This window comes from Blennius ocellaris (assembly GCF_963422515.1).
Source record: "Blennius ocellaris genome assembly, chromosome: 5".
Classification (NCBI taxonomy): domain Eukaryota; kingdom Metazoa; phylum Chordata; class Actinopteri; order Blenniiformes; family Blenniidae; genus Blennius; species Blennius ocellaris.
This window is the reverse complement of record NC_137654.1, coordinates 22449674-22472793: the sequence shown is the minus strand read 5'-3', so window position 1 is coordinate 22472793 and position 23120 is coordinate 22449674. Positions and strand designations below refer to the sequence as shown.

At 43.6% G+C, this 23120-nt stretch overlaps 2 protein-coding genes across 2 annotated transcripts; both read left to right on the top strand.

Annotated features, from left to right (window-relative positions):
• The first annotated feature begins 1100 nt into the window (after window positions 1-1100).
• Window positions 1101-11807, top strand: samd10a (sterile alpha motif domain containing 10a). The gene is made up of 5 exons (XM_080496280.1): window positions 1101-1324; window positions 3103-3284; window positions 9616-9784; window positions 9889-10029; window positions 11527-11807. Exons 1-5 carry the CDS (start codon window positions 1312-1314, stop codon window positions 11547-11549), a joined length of 528 nt encoding a protein of 175 aa, XP_080352406.1. The 5' UTR covers window positions 1101-1311; the 3' UTR covers window positions 11550-11807.
• Window positions 11808-13022: 1215 nt separating this feature from the next.
• On the top strand, window positions 13023-21427 carry uckl1a (uridine-cytidine kinase 1-like 1a; the record flags this gene model as incomplete). Its single annotated transcript, XM_080496925.1, has 16 exons — window positions 13023-13083; window positions 13197-13305; window positions 14936-15123; window positions 15313-15419; window positions 15894-16064; window positions 16332-16403; window positions 16525-16714; window positions 16852-16913; window positions 17599-17615; window positions 17813-17911; window positions 18072-18165; window positions 18685-18747; window positions 18836-18958; window positions 19538-19645; window positions 20455-20611; window positions 21345-21427. The coding sequence occupies 16 exons, from the start codon at window positions 13023-13025 to the stop codon at window positions 21425-21427; spliced, it is 1704 nt and encodes a 567-aa protein (XP_080353051.1).
• Window positions 21428-23120: the final 1693 nt, after the last annotated feature.

Below are 23120 nucleotides of genomic sequence, written 5' to 3'. Positions count from 1 at the left end.
ATAAGAACGCCTTTGTCCCAAGTGCTGTCAAGGCAACCGATGAAAGTATGGTTGTGAATAGGGTTTTTGGCACTGCAGACTGGTGTAATGTACGATTATATTTACTGTAACAGGTTGTGTTATTAGTCCGTTTGATTGTTCTCAGTGGTGCTTCTCACGCACGTTTAATTAAAGATTATTTTGTGTTTGGGGATTATAGTGGTTTTCCCAGTTAAACTCGGCTATTAACCTTTGCACGAGATGAGTAGATCAGAAGCAGTCTCAAAATGTTCATTTAAATAGAGGCCAGTGAAATAGGCCATGTGCATTAAAGAGGGGGTGAGTGATTAAAATGCATCAATAGGAATCAACCTGCCCCATTTTGTTTGTTTTGGGGTTTTTTTTCCCCCTTTTCTCCGCCATTCTTTATGCACTCCTGAACTACATTTATTTTTTTCTTCGTTTCATGCGGAAAACAAATTGGATGAACAATTTAAGTGGAAAAGAACAGGATGTCATTTTATGGATTGGCTTATTGGTATGTCCAGAGCTTCTGTCTAATGAATATAGGATGTCATAGGTCATCTCATCCGCCAGCCCTTGTTAGTCCAGCTGATGAGCAAAGTGAGTGTAAAGGGCAGATGGGAGCAGGACAGTGCTTCTCTGCACAAACCCCACATAGAGGAGTCCGTCACAAGGGAGGGCACAGAGCTCCCTTTCTTTAAATAAGAAGCAGAGGGGGAAATCCTCACGGTGGATGCTGCAGTGAAGAGAAGCCTTTTCATCCGGCTGTTTCTTTTTCCTTTTCTTTTCTTTTTCTTTTTCTTTTTTCTCCCAGAGTCTTCTCCACTGGCTGCGTTAATTACAGGGCCCGGGGCTGCACTTTGAGCTCACTGCGCTCATGCATGCTCTTGAGAAAAAGACGCGCGTCTGATTCTCACGACATAAAAAACACACACACACAAACACACACACACGAATGTAGCTGCGCGCTACGCGCTGTTTCCGCGTCGCGCCGCGCCGCGCGGGCGCGTCATGCACGAGCCAGCAAAACCGGTCAGTCAGCTGCTCGGAGACATTCCTATCTGTCTCCAACTACCTCAGACGCACAACACCGGATATAAAACGCTTGTTTTGTTTTGGGTTTTTTTTTTTCCCACCCTCCACAGTTTTTTCCGCACATGAGGAGGACGAGGAGCGGCTCTCGTGCTGCCAGACCGCAGTGAAACTTTTGACCGCGCGCAGAGGAAGACGCAGGACGCGCAGCCTGCGCGCGGCTTCACCGAAGACGATGGGAGACCGTCACTAGATCTACTCCAGCACGGAAACATCATGGCTGTGGACGGTAGGAACGCTTTCTGAATGAAACGTTGTTTTGTTTTTGTTTTTGTTTTTTGTCTCCTTCTTCTCCAAAACACGGGTTTGTTTTTAAAGTCCAGAGTTTGCAAAGCCAGTTTTGTGAGTAAGTGGTCGCAGCTGCGAGCAAAAATGTCCCTTACAGGGTAATAAAAAAAAAAAAAAAAAACAGATTGTAGGATGTTAAAAACATCACTAAACAGCTGTAATTCAGACTATTTTATTAAATTACAGAGTGATATAATGTAGGTTGGCAGAATAACTGTAAAGTACATGGACACAGTAACATTAAAAATGTGTTTCTGAGAGACACAAAGGGCGCAGGGTGGTCTGGTGATGGACACTGACTTGGTGCTGAAGCAGACAGCTCACAGGAAGAAGAAGGGAAAAAAAACCCCACAAAACTGGTCTCATCTTATTACTCTGAAATCTTCAAGTTTGCCTTTAAAGTTCAGATTTGCAAGAAAGCAAGAGAGACGAATATGTTGCTCCTGGTGCCAGAGTCTGAATTTTTAAAAGACCTTATTAAAGATGCTTTAATCTGAAACTTTAAATGCACAGTACCCAGGCAGGCTGGATTCCTCACAGTTTGTTTAGTGATTTTTTTCGCCCCCTTCTTCTAATGAAAGTGTTTTCCCATCCGGCAGTTTATATGTGTGTTACTTAATGAGAATATTTTCTTCCCATTGATGGAAAAAAAAAAACCCCAGAGGCAATGAAAAGCAAAAAAGACTCAGACAAGTGGTCTTAATTATGCATATTAAATCCATGGAAAGGGCACATTTGTTTTTACAGCAGCTGCTTGAATCAGTAACACGGCAAGGAAACATTCACACGCGCACAGTTTGGGAGTAAAAATCCCAAAGACAAAAAAAAACAAAAAAACAAATCGCACAGCAAGTTTTCTTCATAATAACCTGGAGCTGCTGGTTCGCCTAGGATGATTGCAGGACTCGGTTCAACTCGGTGGGGAGATGTCGAATGACAGAAATGGAGAGACGACGGAAGAAAAGCGAAGACGCTCTCTTTCATCTCCTCAAAGCCCTCCCTCCCTCTGACAGTCTCTCCTGTTCTGTCCTCTTTTCAAATTCTCTTCGTCAACTCAGGACGGCGAGAATACACACACACGCACACACACACACACACACACACACACACACACACACACACACACACACACACACACACACACACACACACCACAGCTGTACACGTATCTTCAAACGCAGTAAGAAAATCCTCCCAATCTGGCACCATGAATCCATAATGACCGGTGGCTCTCAGCCAGAATCTGTGCCAGTAACAGCATGTTTACTGTAGTTCCACACTCTCTTTAATTACTGAATGTTGGGAAGCCACCTGCTGTTGAGTGGGCCTGGATGTCTGCCTGCAGGCCCCCTCGTAATGATGAGAAAGTGGCTTGTCTCGAAGCTCTGACATTGCTTCTCACGAAAGTAATCGTGGTACCCGAATGCTGAATTCGGGGTGGGTCTTTACCCACCAGCTTGTCCAGACTCAGAAAACCGAGCATTACATCATACGTGTTCAGTGTCAGCGTCGCAGGTCCAAGCTTGCATTTCAAAAAATGAGCTCATCCTCAAATGACAAGGTCTCTAAAAGGGTTAAACTTTGCTTTTTTTGTCTTCAAGTCACGCAGAGTGCAGTCAGGTCTCACCCTGTTTTTGTTTTGTTTTTTGTCTTTTGTTTTTGCCTTGTCAGCAGCTCTGGCTTGTCTAATCATTACACCTCCTGTCTTGATCTTTTCAGCCGCGTCAAGCTTCAGTTTCTGCAGGCCGGCCGTGGAGTACCGAGCCCTGCCCGAGGACTTCAAGCACCAGCTGAGTCGACGGACAGGTGGGAATCTAACCTGGCACGACGGGCGCGGGCAGAAAACTGCAGGAGGCAGAACAGTGAAGCTGCTGCAGCAGCCGGGCACCGAGGCCCTGCAGGTACCGGAACACAGACACGACCGCAACACGTCCAGCGGCACACACCTGGCTCGCCTCATCAAGGCGAGGTGTTTCTCTGAGCCTCATTAAGCTGACGGTGTTTGACAAAATGTGACAGGAGTGGAACTGCACTGAAGTTTGATTTGATTTGATTTTTTTCTGTAGAAGATAAGAAGATAGCCGCCGGATTCTTCGGTGTTTTAGATTTGTTACCGAGCGCATGGGCGCTATAAAGACGCTGTCGTCATTTCAGTGGGATTCGAACAAGCACAGACTGCCAACACCCACACATACACATACACACACACACACACTATGTCGAGGTCGCAGTATTAATCACTGTGAACAGTGAGGGACCCATGAGCAGGATAAAGGTCGTCGGCCTTCGTTCTTCTCATTTGAAACAGCACTTGTTGAAAAAATTAACCATAAAATGTTAACACTCCCAGCAGAAACTCCCAGCAAATATCTTTCTGAGCAAAATGTAAACTTGATTGTTATACAAGTGTAAATGTATTGGAGGAAGTGTGTGTGTATGTGTGTGTGTGTGTGTGTGTGTGTGTGGGGGGGGGGGGGGGGGTCATCTTGACCATTGTTTCGTATGGTTCTGATAGTATCAGTTAGTAACACACACACACACACACACACACACACACACACACACACACACACACACACACACACACACACACACACACACACACACACACGGAGCACTTCCTGTGGACTGGCAGTGACAAGAAATGATATGAGCGCATGTTTGACGGACTAATGAACATGTTCATTAATCCATCAAACACAGTCGACAGGTTAATAAATAGACATGTTGTTTGACTTAAAACAACCTATAATTTGCGGTGCCATATTAATTACCGGCCGACGAGAAATGTTAAACAACAGTCTGTGTTCTGCACCTTTCAGCCTTCATCCTCCCTGTCATCCTCAAGGTGCTTCTTTTATCCAAAGTCATCTTGCTTTTTGCAGTTGGATGAATAAGCTGTTTTTTTTTTCCCCCACAATGGTGAGGAAAATAACGTTTGATGGGGGTCAACAACAACAACAACCCACTAAAAAAACACACACACACACAAGAATACAGACCATTCATGCTCGTGTTTAAACATATGAAAATAATATTTGGAAAAAAAAACCATTCAATCAAAACATCGGCATATTTTGAATATGATAGAGATTATTTGATTACTGATTGAGACTAATGCACACCTGTTTACAATGTTAAAAAAGAAAAGTCTATAAAACTGTATATTCTCTCTTCCACTTTTTTTTATCAAAGTCATGCAAACAATTGTCATGCTTACTCAACGAGACTTTGAAGAATGTTTAATAATTCAGGAATGCATGTCGATGACCCTCGCCGGCGCTCACCAACTCTTAGTATCGTGCGCAGGAAAGTCTGAAAGGAAAAACATCATCGTCTGGTCACCATCCATTGTTGCAAATGGGCACTTTGTTAGCAGAGAATGGAAGCCTCTCTTCCCGGCGGGTCGGTGGGCTCTAACAGCCTTTTAGCCGGGATTTAAATAGCACCAGTCCTCTACAACTCCAGCGGTGCCGTGCTGCATCACCACGGAGTCCGAGTCCGAGATCCAATGCTGCTGATAGCATCTATCCTGTGATTGCTGTTGAAGGATAATAAGCAGCAAGCTTTTATTTAAAGCCCCCCCCACCCCTTTTTTTTTTTTTTTTTTTTTTTTTTAAATGTGAAACATCATATCTACTTCCAGCTTAAATTAAATTTTCTCATTATCTGATACGAGCATTGTCTCCACAAAATCCATTTATGCCGCAAACTGGCCTCATTTAAAGCCCTCGGTTACAAGTCAGAGAGCCGGAGCCTTTTGTCTTCACCCCATAAAAGGCTCTTTAAAAAGCTGTTATGAGCTAAAGCTAAAGCTGCAAACACATAACTGGGCTGGGCTGATAACAGAGTTGTATACAAAGCATTGTTTGTTTGCTCCAATCCTCTCGGATGCACTTCGTGGAGCCGCCGGATTGTTTTGGGTTCTGGAGAAACGTGAACTTAATCAGTTGGGTGCATTTGTGCTGAGGTGCAAAACGTGTAAAGTATTTTCACTTCTTTCCACACTTCAGCTTCTCCACACTCACTTAGTTGTATTCACTTTATTTAAAAAAAAAAAAAAGTTTTACTTTTCACATATTGTAATCAGTGTTTCTCCCAGCATCAGTCTCTTCTCAGGCACAGTGCACTGCCGGGGTTTCAGAGTGATCCCCTTAACAAGCTTTGAAAACTCCTGTTTCTCGATGACTTTTTTCTGTTTTGCAACTTCATCACGTCTAGTGACTGTAAAGAAACAAAGTAATTTGAACTGCTATACGACGGTCTGCTTATTTAAACAAAATCGTTAATAAGAAGCCTAAAGAGCCATATTTTCGTTCCATAAAATATGTAAGGTTGCAATATAATTGATGTCGTTTGGGATTTTGGGAAGGACACTTTTTACTTTCCATGAATTGATTTCCTTCTTGCCAACCAATCTCTATTTTATGTTCAGGATCAGTTATTGCTATGATCATTCAGACTACGTTTATCTCTGCAAGGAGCCTAAATCTCCAGTGAGATTTTTACAAAAGAGAGGATGTGCAGTGAGGAAACACTGAAGCAATGTGAAAACAAAGGAGAGGAAATTTAAAAGTCAAGGCTGAGAAATTCTATATTCAAACTTTTGACTCTGAATGATATTTCTGTCCTCATTATTTAGATGCTCATTAACTGCATGTTGTGCCGCAACGAGGAAAAAACAATGCTGATCATTTCTGACATTTTCTCTTGGGGGGGGGGGGGGGGGGGGGCGCTCAGCAGTGCTGAAACCACTGATACAAAACAGAAACCACTGCAGCATCACAAACATCCATCCATTCATCCATCCACCCGTCCGTCCGTCCTTATACAGTATACCTGCTTTTATCCAGGCAATAATAACCAGGGGATTTAGAGAAGCAGGGTACACCCAGCACAGATCACCAGTCCAACACAGAGCGAGGCGCCGTCAGACACACAGCATGTCTCTGTGTACGATTTAAAAACAAGCAAACATGTATTTAGCTTATAAAACGAGCCAAACATTTGCACATGGAGAGGAATAATGTGCAAACTCTACGCAGAAAGGTCGTATCAGCCAGTGGTTTTAAACCAGGAGTGTTTTCCACGTTGGAGTATGTGTGTCTTTGCTTCCATTCGAACACGTCGGTCTTGCTCACTTGTGAGCTTCGAAAGTCACGAACTGCATCCTGAACTCATTTTATCCGGCTGACAGGTACCAAGATTCTGCTGAAGGGCTTAAAGGAGTGGAAGAGACAGCAATGCATATTTTATGAAAGGATTGAACTCATATTTATCTCCAACCAGAATCTCAGTGGCTCTAAATAACACAGATCTCCTGTTATGACACGTGATGTTGACGTGGAGTCGGCTGATCCGCGTTCTCTGAGGCCAGAAAACCACACGTATCTGGAAATATATCCTCAGAGCTTTTTGCATAACCTTTCTACCCCAGTTTGCCTCATTTCAACACTCCTCGAACTGAATAGATTTTGTCCTGCATTGAATTTTGAATATTTTTTTATCCATCTTGTCATTTTCTCCTCATTTTATTCATGTGATGCTGGAGCCAGTCACCAGCTGCAGACTGTCGGTGGAGGCAGGTTAGACCAAAGCACATACAGGGGGGTCATGCAATTTTCATACAGAAAAGCCCCCCCCCCCCCCCCCCCCCCCTACCAAAAAAAAAATTGCTAATATAATTCACCCGATTAGCTGTGAACATTTCACAAAAGAGACACATTCACTCCTGATGTGGGGATTATTTCTGGGTGATATTGTCACAATTATATCAGTTTGGGAATCAGTCATTTAAAGTCTTAAATTCAAAGTCCTTGACCAGGAACCTTGCTGACCACAGCACTGAACGTGGGACCATGAGTCTGATGTGACAGACGTGAAGCCCATTTGAGCGTGTTTTCCAGAGAAAGTCGTTAATAGTTGATGTTGCTTGTTCAGTGAAATCAGAAATAAGAGTAATTTTTTGGCATCTTCACATCTTTCTTGGGTGAAGATGACTTTTTTACAAAGCCAGTGTACATTAAAAAAAAAAAAAAACAAGCTATTTTGATGCCTACTTTCTTGTTTCATTGTGGATTAAACCGTAACATGCCGCTCTATCAGAGAGCTCATTAGTGCACTTGAACATGGTGCGCAGACCTCCAGTGAGTCCCAGAGCCTTTTCTCATCTGGCGGCGAAGACGGTCTTGAGCTGGAGGAACGCTGAGCCTGCTAAATTTTTTAAAACTGATTGGCTGATCAAAGCCTGAGTCTGATTACTCCGCACAGTTTCCTCCGCAGTTTTACATCCTGCACATCTATTAGATTAAAGAGCCGGAGTACATGATCACACGGTGTCGGAGTTCCTTTGTCGCCGGTCGCCCAAACCGGCTCGGACGCGCTCGCATGCATGCCGAGCGTTTCATCTGCATGCACATCTGGTCCCGATCGTCCCTGTGTGCTTTAATCAGCGCCGTCTCACTCTTGCGGACGACTTCTTCAGTGGGCTTGTCTCAGGTAGTCTGGAGTATCTGTGTACACCTGCTGTGTGAGTAAGTGGAACAAAGCGATTCGTCCTCACAGATGCTTTATTCATCAGGCCTCATCCATCATGTAGCGTTAAGGACGTCTGATGACTCGGTGGCAAATATGAGAGAATAACACAACTTTGAACAGAGTAGTGACTCGGTAACTTCAGTGGTGTTTGAGCTCATTGATGCCATCTGGAATTTATTGCCAAATCATTAGTGCTGTTAATCACTATTAGAACGACTTAGAAATATACAAAGAGGCTTATATTTTCTGCAGTACAAAATTGATGTGAAAAAGATTAATAAATGTCTACAGCTTGGATTGTTATCTATTAAATATCGCTGAAAAGGGCTTCAAATGTATCAATATTTCAATCCACTAGGTGTTTGTTATCTTGTTTAATGTGATAAAATGACCGTAGGTGTTAAGTTATACACTTCACAACAATTGTAAGTCAATGTTTAGTGAAGGTCAACAGCTTCAGAGAATTTTAACAGAATTCTTGAAGCAGTTGAATCATTCCTTTTCAAAACTGGGTGACACAGTGGAGGTGGTGGTTGAGGTGGTTTCTATGTTTTGTCATCTGGACATACTGGTTGATTGATTTGTGTGCAGTTTGCATGCTCAGTGAACTGATCGCACTTCGTTGGAATCCAATCTAAGTCTCCTGTTAAATCTGTGTTTTGAGTCACCAGAAAGAACGGCACACACTTCGAGATAATTAACTGATACTGAAAGTTTATTTAACGGCGCCTTCTAATTTAAATGTATGCAAAAAATCTGCCTCGTTTCTATTTGTGGAAAAGTCATTTACATCACAATATAATGTTTCTTCCTAACCAGAGTGGGATAAGCTTCTGAGAGATTACTTAACGTGCTGCTTTACAACGAGAGTCTCTGATAATCAACGGTCCAAAAATATCTTTAAAATCATTGTAAAATTGTGAGAAATTGGACCCTCAAAATATGAACTTTCACCTCAAAAATGCTAAATATACTTTTATTTACACTCAAAGTTGTATTCCTGTATTATTATCCTGAATCCTACTCGCGACTAACTCTCTATCCAATATCATTAATACACTTCAGGAGGAATTTGTGATTGGAGACTGAGCACAAGTGTCTCATTTGTGGCCATGTTAACATCTTTGACTTCACTGGTTCTCAGTTTAATCACTTTCTCTTATTTAGAGTAAAACTTGGAGTGAAATCTTTAATATCTGAGCAGAAGTATGAAGAAAAGCTCTAATGGCAGGCTTGTTTGCTGATATCATCTTTGCGTCTCTTTATAGGCATAACAACACTGGTTAAACAGTTGCCACCTACAAAAGTCTTGTTGTTTTTTGGGTTTTTTTTAGCCAATTGTTTTTAAAAGTTCAGCGTTCCAACTCAAGAAAATGGCTGGTCCAAAACTACATATTCTATTATCTGCCAGTGACAGTTTTGTGAATTACAGCAGCTAATTGAATAGAAAGGCCTGATTATGTGTCTTAATTTGAATCCCTGTGTATATTTGATATTTCTACATTGAAAAACTAAACTGAATCAATAAAGTAATTTAAATTACTTCCAAAAAAAACCCCTCTTATTAATCCCTGTAAATTGGCCCGCAGGCTACATAATACAGGGACGAGGCCCACGTGTGCCAGTCGTCCATGTCTGCTTCAATATATCCATCCTCTCAGTATTAACCGTATCTTCTTCTGTGCTTATCAACAGTATCGCTCAAGCGACAATTATGGGATTTATCACACGAGCCCGACTCAGCCCAGCCTGATCCGTCCCGTCGTCCTCTGGTCGCAGCAAGACGTCTGTAAATGGCTGAAGAAACACTGTCCGCACAACTACCTGACCTATGTGGAGGCGTTCTCCCACCATGCCATCACAGGTGACGGAGCTAAAAAAAATAAAAAAAATAAATAAGAGCCCCGTGTCTGAAATGCCACGTCGGTGACGTGAGGGAATAACCGCTCCTCTGCTTGAACCTCTCAGGCCGCGCGCTGCTGCGTCTCAACGGAGAGAAGCTGCAGAGGATGGGTTTAGTGCAAGAGACGCTACGACAGGAGCTGTTGCAGCAGGTTCTGCAGCTGCAGGTGCAGGAGGAGGGACGCAACCTGCAGCTGCTCAGCAGAGGTGAATCCTGACCCCCAACCTGACATTGTTGACGAGGACATTTGACTTGTTCAGTCAAGATTTTTGTTTGTCGTTGGAATATATATTGTCACGGGTTCATGCAAGTGTAATTTAAAATACAATTGAATTGATTTGGACCTCGTAACACGATACAGTAGGAAATGAAGCCACAATCTGCAATACGGTGTGACATTTCCATATGATAACATCGTTTTTCAGAAAGAGACCACTGAGAAGCATTATTATTGTAAAAGTACAGACACGCACAAATGGGGCCTCAGTTCGACACAGTTGTTTGTTTTGTGGCAAAATCTATTGACGATCGTGAGATAATTTCCATTGCTTCATTACACCTTGTAAATTCCAACAAACAAAAAGCTTCAAGTGTTTTGATTCTCCCCATTAGTTTGCTTCATAAATATTTAGCAAGATATTTTCTGAATAACAGCATAAAAAAAACCCCAAAAAGATCATTTCTGTTGTTTATTTTTGGAAGCGTGCAAAAGAAATTCAGCATTATGGAGAAGACAGGTACAGCCTGGTTGGGTCATCAGTTCATCACAAAGAAAACAGAGAGAGAGAGAGACAAACTCTCTCGTATCCACACCCACGGACAATTTAACCAGACTATCCAGAGAAAACAAAGGCACACAGAGGACAGAATATAAGAATTCCTCACAAAAAAAGTCCTGGACTTTCTAATTGCGTGCTGTGAGAGGAGTGTGTTCAGAACAGACCTAAATGCAGCTACTCCTCTAATAGAAACACAAGGTAATACAGCACAGCACATGGGATTTGGAATGAGATGGAAATGAAATGCAGACCTTCAGGGTCAATATAAGGAGGTGAACGAAAATATCAGACAAAACATTTTGGAGTTGCAGCCATTTGTATGCACAGTCTCAATATTTCTGCAGACAACTCGCCATAAATGAGTATTTCATATCTAATACTTGGATGAGATTGCTTTGCAGGTAATGTATTCTTGAAGTTAGAACTCCATGGACACAATCAAGCCTTTCCTTCTTTGTGGTGCTTTGCCAGGCCGCGACTGCAGCTGTCTTCACTGGTTGCTTGTTTGTGGGCCTTTCTGCCTTCAGTTTTACCTTCAACACATGAACAATGTGCTCCGTCGGGTTGACGTCTGGTGATTAACATGGCTCGTGAAGAATATGTGGCCTCTTGGCCTTTAAAAGCTCCTGGGTTGCTTTTGTGCTACGTTTTGGGCTATTGTTCATTTGTACTGTGATGCGCGTTCCCATCAGGTTTTCAGAAACTGACTGAATGTCGGGAGACTGTATTTCCTGATAGACTATCAAACTCATCCCACTGCATCTGTCTTCTGTTATATCGTCAATAAACACCAGTCACTATTCAAACTATGCACCATCTCACTGCCTCCACCACTGTTGCAAACCGTCTCCACACTTTTCCCCATTATTTCTTTTTTTTTTTGCAGATATGTAAAAAAGGTATTTGTTTTCCGGTCTTTTGCAGGCTCCTTTGGGAAGATCTCATAACTGGAAGAAGTGGACTCTTGTGTGGGATCGCCATATAAATGATCAGCAAAAGACTGAAATGTGAATATGATCATTGAGATAAAGTCCTCCAGCGAGCTGTGATGTCTGGATGACTGGAAGCTGGCAGCTCTTCATTCTCTCCCTCTCTCTGCACGATCAACAAGACGTCATCGTTACAGACTGACTGATGGAAAAAGCATCTTGACAATCTGTTTTGTCAAATTATATGTTTTGTGATTAATTGTTATTGTAATAACAACCCCGTCCTCTCTCTGAAGATGTTTTTTTTTTGTTTTGTTTTTTTAATGTGTAAATAAAACGTTAATAAAGAAAAAGGTGAAGAGCATTGGTACTTTTGCCACTCCAGAGGCTTCGCTGAATTTGATGAACTACATTACCCACAATCCCTCGGTGCGGCGAGCTTGACTCCATGGCTGCGAGCTGCCGGCTCGGAGGTCGCAGGATCCCAACAGAAGCGGCGTGCGGGGAAATAATGTCGTCCTGCTCGGACAGGTACCTAATACCACCAGTTACTATTTCATTGTCTGTTTTGTCATTCTTTATATCGAAATAATTCAGTCGCTTTTTTGCGTTTTTTTTTTTCTTTTTTCCCAACCATCTAACAGTCCGCAGCAGCAGCCGCGTCCTGCTCATGTAACCATAATGACACCTCCTCATCTTCCTCCTGCTCCAACACAGCAACATATCACCCATGTATCTCTTTATATATATACACACACAGTAGCTTTATTCTAATGCGCCTTAAATAACCGATCCATGAGGTTTGGTATTAGTGCTGAACGTGGTCAAACACGGAGCTCTTCAGAAGTAGGTGAACTGCTGGCTGTGCGTCACAGACGCGTCAAAAAGACAAAGCCTTTAAAAAAAAATAACAAACCCCAACCTTTAATATGTCTTGTCAGCTTGATAATGCAGTTTTTACATTTTTGTTTTTTGTTTTTTTAATTGTCAGCCTATAATAGTTTCATATCCAGGTCATTTCATTTAAAGTACCAACACCACATGTGAAAATTAAAACATTAACCTTGAGCGTAACTTTTAACTATATCTGCCTAATTATCTAATAGACATCACTTAATTACAGGAGTCAAATGCATATATTTGGATTGATGGAGAAACTGCAACAAGCAGCGATCCATCGATCCGTGTGGTGTGACCTTTTTCCATGTTCAGGTCGCAGCAGGCTGGAGTTGATCCCAGCTGACTGGGTGAGTGACGGGTATACGCCCTGTACACATCTCCCCTCCATCACCGGATAAACACAGAGAGAGCATGCAAACACAAACACTCGCGACCTCTGAGAGTGGATGAATGCGAGATGTTCGTCCTGTCCCCCTTTTGGTTTATAGGTGCCTCTATTAATACCAGCCAAGCAGCTCTTTGGTATTACAGTGATCCTCTTAGCATCCTGTCACAGAAACACATATAGCGTGGGCGTGTAAAGGAGGACACATGGGGCAGGGAGGAGCCGGTTTCCTCACGCCGGTGTCTCGCAGATCCACAGATGTGAGAAGTGAACACAGGCTGGGAGCAGAGCCTTAATTTACACTCGCCCGCCCGCCCGCCCGCCCCCGGCCACAGTGTCGAGAGCATCTTTGCTGTTGTTTTTTTGGTTGGTCGCCACAGCAACAGGCAAGCTGGAGGGCAGCAGGTTGTCGTCTGAGGCAGACTTGACTCTGCTGGACTGCACTGGAGCCAGAATCTCAGGGTGCTGGTCCCTGAGAACTGACCGCAGGTGAGATTGGACTGACAATCCGTTGTGTCTTTTCACTTCATTCTACCACAGAGCTCACGCCTAAAAACTCTCCGAATACGTGCGCGCGTGCTATAAATAGTCTCTAAAGAGGGGGCTGCTGGCAGGTCAGAGGAAGTGCCGGATCTAGGGTTAGTTTGCAGGGATTTTGGTTGGGAGACCTCCCTTTTCTTTGCCGTGTGTCACCGCTGAGGACGTGAAAACCGCCTCGGCTGAACTCGCAATACACTCATTAGTCACCCGTTCCATTTACACTTCGCCTTCTCTCGTATTCATAGTTATTCACCATGTACAGAACGAGATCAGAGATACTAATTTAACCGCTAATTACTGCCTGCAGGAATCCAGGAGTCCCTAAAAGTGTCCTCTTTCGGGTGTGACGCACAGACCAAGCTGACTTTTGGGTGTTCTGTTGTGAACAGAGCTGTATGCAGTCTAATTTTATTCTCGGCTCCTAAAATTACTATAAATTATAATTGGTTATCTGTCGGCTGCTGGAGAGCGAGTAAATTCAGAAGTATTCGGGTTATTTCCTTTGATGTCACAGTTGTAAGTAAAAGCACTGCATTGCCAGTCTAATTTAACATTTATATTTGTTAGAAAGTGCCTCAAAAACATAAATAGTTCAAACGCATTTCTTCCAAATCCTCTCTGAGCATTTCCAGATGTTTGATACCATCATAAAGACATAAACCTAGAAAGAGAATTTACTATTCCTTATGACCACAAACAGAAAACAACCACAAACAACCAAACAAAAATACTGTTCAACAAATAAAAACAACTACAGTGACACATATAAGCTTCAAAGAGATATGGAACAATTGCAAGTGATGTTAAATAATCAAAGGTAGCAAAGTAAAGCAACAAAACACAATTAAACATTCATTTTCAGACAGATGAATTTGTCCAAACAGCCACAAAATGGCATAATATTCCCAGAAAGACACAAAATAGCCCTCCTAAAAAAAGACAAAAACCATTCAATTGCCACAAAGGTGCATAGAAAAAAGGAAATAACGAGAAAACACAAAACAAGCAAAATGACTGTGAAGAGTCAGATTATCTGGATTCTAAGACAATAAATAAAATACCAAAAGCAAAATCACGACCTGATGAGACTAAACAAAGATAAACATTATTATTATTGCAACTAAAATAAAACATAACTTTTATCTTTAAGGGGATTGTAGAAAGCTTCCGGGTCGAAGCTGCTGACCTTTTTTGTGTGAATTGCATTCACACAGTTTCCCCCTTTTGTGACTTTGTGTGGGAATTGTCCTCCTGCAACCTGAAGACGCTCCTCTTCGGTTAATTAGTGGCTGTGAATCACCCTTCTGAGCACTGGCGCTCGGCCTTGAGATGGATGGACGGATGGACGGTTTCTTTTATTATGTGGCTTTTATACAAAGTGTGCACTGGATTTCCTTGTGTGGCTTTAATCTAATAGATATGTGTGGTGATACAGGATACAGAACACAAGAAACAGAGTCTCTCTCTCTCGCTCTCTCTCTCTCTCTCGCTCGCTCTCTCTCTCTATATCTCTCTGTCCTTTAATGACTTGTGCTCCTTCAGGCTGTGACATGCCCTGCTGCTGTTGGTTGTGTTGCAGTGGGAGTGGCGAGGACTCGTTGGACCGGCTCCTGCCCCCGGCCGGGGCCCCTCGCAGGAAGAGCACTACCTCTTTGAGCAAAACAGAACCTCCTCTTCTCCGCACCGGCACCCGAACCATCTACACTGCCGGCCGGCCGCCCTGGTATGACGAGCACGGCGCTCAGTCCAAGGAGGCCTTCGTCATCGGTACGACAGTCGGACCCCCCACCCTCTACCTTCTTGTGAAGTCGCTGCTCCGAGCTGCAGAACCTGTTCCCCCTTTACGTCCCATGTTGACTTTAGTGCCATCACACGTACGCCAGTAGACAACATATTAGACACACTCGGAAAAACACACATAATGGTCCTTTTGTGAAATGCTGCATGCGTCTGCAGGACTGTGTGGGGGCAGCGCCTCAGGGAAGACCACCGTGGCCAACAAGATCATCGAAGCTCTGGATGTGCCTTGGGTGGTGCTGCTGTCCATGGATTCCTTCTACAAGGTGAGCGCGTCGCACACGCCGGTCCTCCTCCTCCTGCTTCGAGTCGTTACGGATTATCGGCTGGCTCGACCATATAGACACGCGATCGCCTCTGGGGAGAAGATGTTTTTTGTTTTTTTTGCAAGGAGCGTTCTTGGTGACAGCACCTCAGAGTGATCATTATAGAGCCGTCACTGGTTCCACTTAATCAGAGGTTCAGACTGACTGAAAATGACAGTGTCTAATATTTAGTACAAACAGGCATACTGCACCAGTGACAGGATACCTTGATGATCTTTGTATGATAATGTGGTGGAAACCTTGTGTCGATGAGAAAATGAATTATACTGGAAAGCCTCTTAATGATTCATCAGAAAACCTCCACCTGGGAACAACATGCAAACTCCACATGAAAAGAACCAGTTGTGATGTCACAAAGTACTTTGAAAAACTATTCTACCCACGAGTATGAGCCCGTCTGCGGTGTTCTGTCAGGTTTTGTCCGCCGACGAGCAGGCCCTGGCCGCGAACAACGACTACAACTTCGACCATCCGGGCGCGTTTGATTTCGAGCTGCTGGTGGCCACTTTGAGAAAACTGAAGCAGGGGAGGAGTGTGAAGATCCCCGTGTACGACTTCACCACCCACAGGAGGCAGAAGGACTGGGTGAGTACTTCTTAAAAAATAGATAAAAAATGCTGCTTGTAGCTTCTGCAACTTCTACCGGGTTACTCTTTCAAACGCTGAAAATATTAAAGTTGAACAAAATGTTTTTTTTTTTTTTTGCGTATTTAAAAAACAACAACATGTTCTTAAAGAAACACACTGCAGCTTTAATCTTAAAAAAAAACAACAACAAAAAAGCTGCAATATCTCCACACAAAGCAGCTTTTTTTTCTTCTAAAGACCCGCTTGTCCCTCCTTTCTCTGCAGAAAAATGTGTACGGTGCCAGCGTAATCATATTTGAAGGAATTATGTCTTTTGCGGACAAAGAGCTTCTTCAGGTGGGGGCTCTTTTCATTTCTCTTTTGAAGAATTCTCAAGTGAAGTGAAGCTTGTCGTTTGTGCCGGAGCGAACGCCATTGAGCCGTCGAGCGGCGTTGACTCTTCTCTAACCAACTGCAGCTCCTGGATATGAAAATCTTTGTGGACGCGGACTCGGACATTCGGCTCGTCCGCCGGCTCCGCAGGGACATCACAGAGCGAGGACGGGACATCGAGGGCGTCATCAAGCAGTACAACAAGTTTGTGAAGCCGGCGTTCGAGCAGTACATCGAGCCCACCATGAGGCTGGCAGACATCGTCGTGCCCAGAGGTTAAAAAAACCAAAAAACTTTCAAACTAATCTAAGTAAATTCTGACACATAAATAAATCTGCTGCACAAAAGCAGAAAAAACAAACAAACTGCAGAACCTTGCGTCCGAGCTCGTCTGACTGATGTTTGTTTCTAGGTGGAGGCAACATGGTGGCCCTCGATCTGATAGTCCAGCACGTGCACAGCCAGCTGGAAGAGGTGAGTTACCCAGAGAGGGTGGCGCCACCTTGTGTACAAAAGTTGGAACATACAGAGTCGATCACACTTTTTGTAACTTTTTTTTTTTATTATGTTGAAAAATGTAATTTGCAAAACATTGAGGTGCCTGATTTGAGAAGTGATGCCTAAATTTGAATTTGCTCGCACTTTTTTGATTTAAAAAAAAAGAAAATGGTCAAATAGTTGTGGCGAGTTTAATGCGAACACAATTAATTTTGAGTTGGTATCATAGACTTCATGCTCATAATAATTTCCAGTTACTTTGCTGCTGGTTTATATTAAGAGGAAGGAAAAACACGAGACATAAACTCCTATTTGAAGTGGAGAAGAATACAAAAATAAGCTAATCATAAGTAAATTCACAATGTTTCTTAGAAATCTCAGTGATGAGGTTTTCAGAGCTCTGCGGGAAAATTAAAATCAATAAACATGGGAACTGAACGGCGCAAGTAGCCCTCTAAAAACACATGTTCAGCAGAAGACAAACTTGTTTCAATTCAAATAAGATCATTTACATTAAAATATATTCATGTTTGCATTAGGCATCAGTGACTGAGTCATTATTAATCACAGTTAATGGTGATGATCTTGTGAAGACTTTCTTCCTTCTGTGTTATTTCTCAGCCTTTCTCTCACCCTTTTTTTTTTTTTTTTTTGAATGCAGCGTGAGCTCAGTGTCAGGTACGCTGACACCTACTGTGACTTTGTTCCTCTTCTTTGTGATTAGGACGCTTTTCATCCATTCGTCGTACAAAATGATTTGTCGCTCCGCGCCTCATCTGTCTTTGTGCTTTTAAGTTTTACTCTGAAATGGAACGCCCTTAAAAAAGTTTCCGTTCGCCTGATCTGAGCTGAACAAACCTCCCCTTCCGCTTCAGGGCGCTCCTGGCCTCTGGCCAGCAGACGCAGCCGCTGCCGCAGACGCTCAGCGTGCTGGAGAGCACGCCGCAGGTCAAGGGCCTGCACACCATCATCAGGTACCTGTGTGTGTGTGTGTGTGTGTGTGTGTGTGTGTGTGTGTGTGTGTGTGTGTGTGTGTGTGTGTGTGTGTGTGTGTGCGTGTGCGTGTGCGTGCGTGCGCGTGCGTCTCTGCACCGCAGCACAAGTTTTTAAAAGAAATTGTCTTTTCCCCTCCAGGAACAAAGAAACCAGCCGAGACGAGTTTATTTTCTACTCAAAGAGATTAATGCGTCTTCTTATAGAGCACGCACTCACATTTCTACCATCTCAGGTGAGTTCACGCTAAATAGTCATTCATCTGCACTTTTGATCCAACGCATACGTTTTACAATATGGAGCACACCTGAAGGCTCCTGCTTTTTTTTTAAAAAAGAGGTGCGTCTGGCTTCAGTGTAATGTTTGGGAATATTATTATAAACCCTACATTGAGTCCATAGAGCTTTCATAAATCTGATGGAAAACAAAGTTTGAGAACCAGAGACTTTAATTCACTGTTATGGTTTACTTATGTCACCCCAAACGGCAATTTTGTGTTGTTTAAAGCAGTTTAAAGCTTTAAGTGACAAGCCTTTGGGCAGAGTACTTATCACCTAAAGAAATATGTGTTTTCTCAGAAAGAGCTCCTGGTTGGGGAATTTGGAAATGTTAAGCTTCCTCCCGGATGTGTCGTTTACCTATATGCAGTCATATAAAAAAAGAAGATTGATGAATCGCGACTGAATGCACAGTTATATTAGTGTATTTTATATTAACGGTTTGACTGAACAAACTCCTGTTTTCCTCCTGACAGTCATATGCAGTTCAGACTCCTCAGGGCCACGAATACGAGGGTCGCCGTTGCAACGGTAAAGGGGTGAGTTGAGGTTTGTCTTCCACAGAGCTCCTGTTGCGTCTCATCCGAGCGCCTCCCGCGGCTCATTGTGCTGCGTCGTTCCCCACAGATCACCGGCGTGTCCATCCTGCGGGCAGGAGAGACCATGGAGCCCGCTCTGAGGGCCGTGTGCAAGGACGTCCGGATCGGAAAGATCCTCATCCAGACGAACCTGGACTCCGGCGAGCCAGAGGTACAATTAGTACTTAACTCCAAATTGACAATAGATATTGGTTGGTTTTTTTTGGTTGGAGAGTTTTTCTCAGCAGAGCCTCATAAGCATATTCTTCTAACAGTGGTGAATCTGTGAGATAAATATAATCTGTTCTGTAAGTCGGTAAGCGAAGTGAGTCAGCACCGTGAGTCAAAGTCCACGTTATTGATCAATTATTGTTATCAAACCGGTGAAGTGCAGAGGTGTGTGCAGGGAGACAGAAATGAAGCCAGTAAATGTCAAGTCTATTTGATTTATTTGAATCCAGCTTCCATTGTCGAATCTCTTCTTATGTCACAACAACAACAACAAAAACAAAACTGTCATCAGGCCACAGTAAACCACAGTCGGTTACCGGTAACTCGTCAGCAACTGTAACATTTACGGAAACGTCTCGAAGATCACATCAAACGGACACGAGCGTTCTTGATTGTTCGGGAGGGGGGGTTTTTTTTGTCTTTTTATTTATTTCTTCCACATGATGTGTGTCTCCGTGGTAACTACCCTTCCTGCTTCTGTAACCATGGTAACCGGTCTCCTCCTCTCTGGCCTCGCCAGCTGCATTACCTGCGACTGCCCAAAGACATCAGCGAGGATCATGTCATCCTAATGGACAGCACGGTCTCCACCGGCGCTGCCGCCATGATGGCCGTACGAGTCCTGCTGGTGGGTGGAGATTAACCTCATTGTCCCTCAGTACAACCACGACGGCAGCCCCCCCTGCCCGTCGGTCACCAATGTGTAAAATGGTGGAAAGCACTGAAAAGTCTGACATGCCTTCTAGGATTTCTTATTTTTTTCTTCTTCAAGCCGAAGGAGAGTAACACAGTTGAGACATTATTCTTATTTTTGATGCAGAGATTAAGTGATACATGAAGCCTCATTGCACCATTTTAGCACCCTTATTATTATTATTATTCCAAGTTAATATGACTGCATGAGGAGGTAAGTTAAGCTGCAGTAGAATACATGGAATTGAAAAGCACTTCGGATCAAAGAGTACCGCCATTTTACCTTCGTTGGCATCCGCAAACCATCGCTTAGGTGACGTGTCAGTGTTGCAAGGATCTTCAGCTGCTTTTCTGTTGCAAATAAGTGCAGATTGCAGCCGTCGGGTTAAAGAGGTTAGGGTGATGGCAGAACGTTGCCTCAGTCTATGTTTGATTGCCGACATGACTGAGCGCCATCGCCAGTGACACGCTCTCACTGTCCACCTACTTGGTAGGTGCAGATGAGCCTAATCATCCCCTCAAGTGAGTCTACAATGCAACACTCCTCCCCAAAGGTCAGGCTGTTGTGTTTTATTGCTCGTCTTTGCCCGAGAGACGTTCGCCATTTGTCACGGTTAGAGTTCACCAGTGTCAAACCTGTTGAAGCCAAATGCCAAAATCGATTCTCGCGTCACTTCACGCCCACTAATTGAGCCTTTCCGGTGTCGCCATGACCGCCGTCCCCTCTGCCGTGTGTCCGAGCAGGACCACGAGGTGCAGGAGGAGAAGATCATGTTGGTGTCGCTGCTGATGGCGGAGCTCGGCGTCCACTCCGTGGCCTACGCCTTCCCCAAGGTCAAGATCATCACCACGGCTGTGGACAAAAGCCTGGACGATTCTCTGCACGTGATTCCTGGAATCGGTAAGGAAAATACACGCGTCATCGTACTTCTTCTCCTTCTGCATCCGTACGACGAAAGAAGTGTTTTGTTTCCCCGAAGTGGGATTTAGGTTTATTTTCCCAGGGGTGAAAGTTCATTTTAGTTCTCATGCATCTCAATTTAACTGGCTCAGGACAGCGAAGTCACAACACGCGTACCCCACAACATCTCTGAGTGTTCCCCTTTTGCTTTAATTTGAAGGAGTACTTTATCACAAGTTAATGAAATGTATATTTGTGGAACCTGAAATGGTTGAAATTTACGAATAAAAAGAAGTGAGATTAGGCAGTTACACGCACAAATTGAATAATGTTTTTGCCACAAAACACAACGACATGTCAAAAACCCCCATTGCAACATGCAAAATGATCAGAATTCGTCTAAATTGTCACAAGGATCTGAAATGAATCGATCTCGGCAGCAGTGTTTCTCTTCTTCGGTCGTGTCTCGAGACACACAATTTCCACAGCTGGTGAATAACGCAAGAAACACCAGGGCAACGTTATTGTTCATGAAAAGTGTTCGGTAATGTTTCCTTTGTAAAAAAAAAAAAAAAAAAAAATACAATTGTTGGACTTTGCAAGTTCATCCAACAGGCTGGAGCAAATTAGAGAAATTCCACTCCTGCACAGGGAGAACATGCAGACTGTAGTGGGGGGGGGGGGTTATTAGGTTTCACGTCCCGCTCTGATGTCTCTGTTATGTCCTTTTCAGGGGACTTCGGGGACCGTTACTTTGGGACGGACGGCTCTGACGCCTGGAGCGATGGGGAGGACGAGGAGCAGGTGTCATACTGACTCAAACATCTGTTCCAAGAAAGCGAAAGGAGGAAAAAAAAAAAAGAAAGCTTTACCATTTACACTCTTGTGTGTCCTCCTCTTCAGGCACCGACTCACAAAACTTTTGCTACGTCCACCTTTTTGTGTACACGACAATGCTATTTTGTACTCTCGTTCCGCCGCCGAGTCTCAGTCCAGCCGTGTGCACGCGGGACACGCTGATCTCTTTCCCAATACTTTCATAGAGAAGAGTCACAGACGCTAAACGGCGCCATCGCCTTCGCCGTACAGCAATGCAATAACACTTAACACAGCAAACGGATCTGATCCAGGACCGGGTTGCAGCAGCTGTTCTCACATCCAGCTCTTCGGTTTCCAACGCAGATTATCATCCGGGTCAAACTAATTCAGGATATAACCGTCCAGATGTCTTTCTGTTTGGTGGAGCGCATGGTTTGACCTCGTCCACACGTCAAAAGTGGACGAGACACTCATCGGCCCCTCCTTAATGGGAGGCCGGGCATCTTCATCATTGGCGTGTACGAACGGTAAATGTGAGCGCCAGTGTAAAAACACTGCGAAGCTGCTGAAGCGGTGAAAATCAGAGCGCCTTGTAGGCACAGGGGGAACATGGAAACTCCACACGGACGCGTTTGCAGTGGTTGGAGACCCTGTTCAGGATACAGTGATGGACGATGTGAGCGTGAGCGGGGAGCGAGTGAAGCTTCAGGAGTGCGAGATGAGCTCCGCGTGGCTTCCTCAGGCAGCAGGTCGCGTTTCATCGCGTTAGCAAACCAAAGTACAACCGAGTCTCACAGTTATGCAGCACACGCCAAAGAAATTGTGAGCCATTATTAGGAAGCAGAAAATGGTTTCTGAGATGAGGCGTTTTTAACGGAAGAAACCGATTTCTGCCTCATGGTGGTGCTAGATGAACAGTCCCAGAGTCTCCTGGGTATTTGTCTGAAACCTCAATTGCTTCTTTTTCATGTGTGAGTAGAAAAAGAAGAAGAACTGGTGGTCGCCACAAATCTTTCAGCCTAAAGATCACTTTAATTTAAAGCTTCACTTTGAATAATGTGAATGTTATTTAGTACCTTCACTGTTTACAGTTTGAAATGACATACACACAAACGCAGCATCTACAAAACAATCACGTTTCTTTTATTTTACCATTTCACTCAAACAAACAAACAAACGACACCAGATACATAAAACTACCCCACCAAATCTGACTTCAACAGTAAAATAACGGAAAAAGGCAAACATGTAAAGGGTTGGACAATAATACGAAAACAAACTGTTTTATCTCAAGATAGAAAAAGGAAATAATTTTTCCCTGATCGAGCATCTTCAAAATGAAATGTTTTTTTAATTATTTATTCACACAAGAGATTCTTCAAAGCAACACGGTTTTTCTGTGGCACGACTCTTGAGAACTTGTTTTGCGTGCTGATGGCGTCAGGAGACTTTGAAATCACACAAGATTCACGTACATCGTCACAACGCGACGACGTTTTTAGTTAATGAACAGCTGCTGCGGCCGACCTCAGGGGGACAAGCTGTGAACATCCATTTACACTTTCTGCTGCTCTAAAAGTCCTTTTTTTTTTAAAAATAAAAATAAAAATTGTATAACAGTGTACACTTACTTCTACTGTAGAGTAGTTGTCAGAAATTTTATATTAAAGGTGAATCGCAAAGGAGAGGG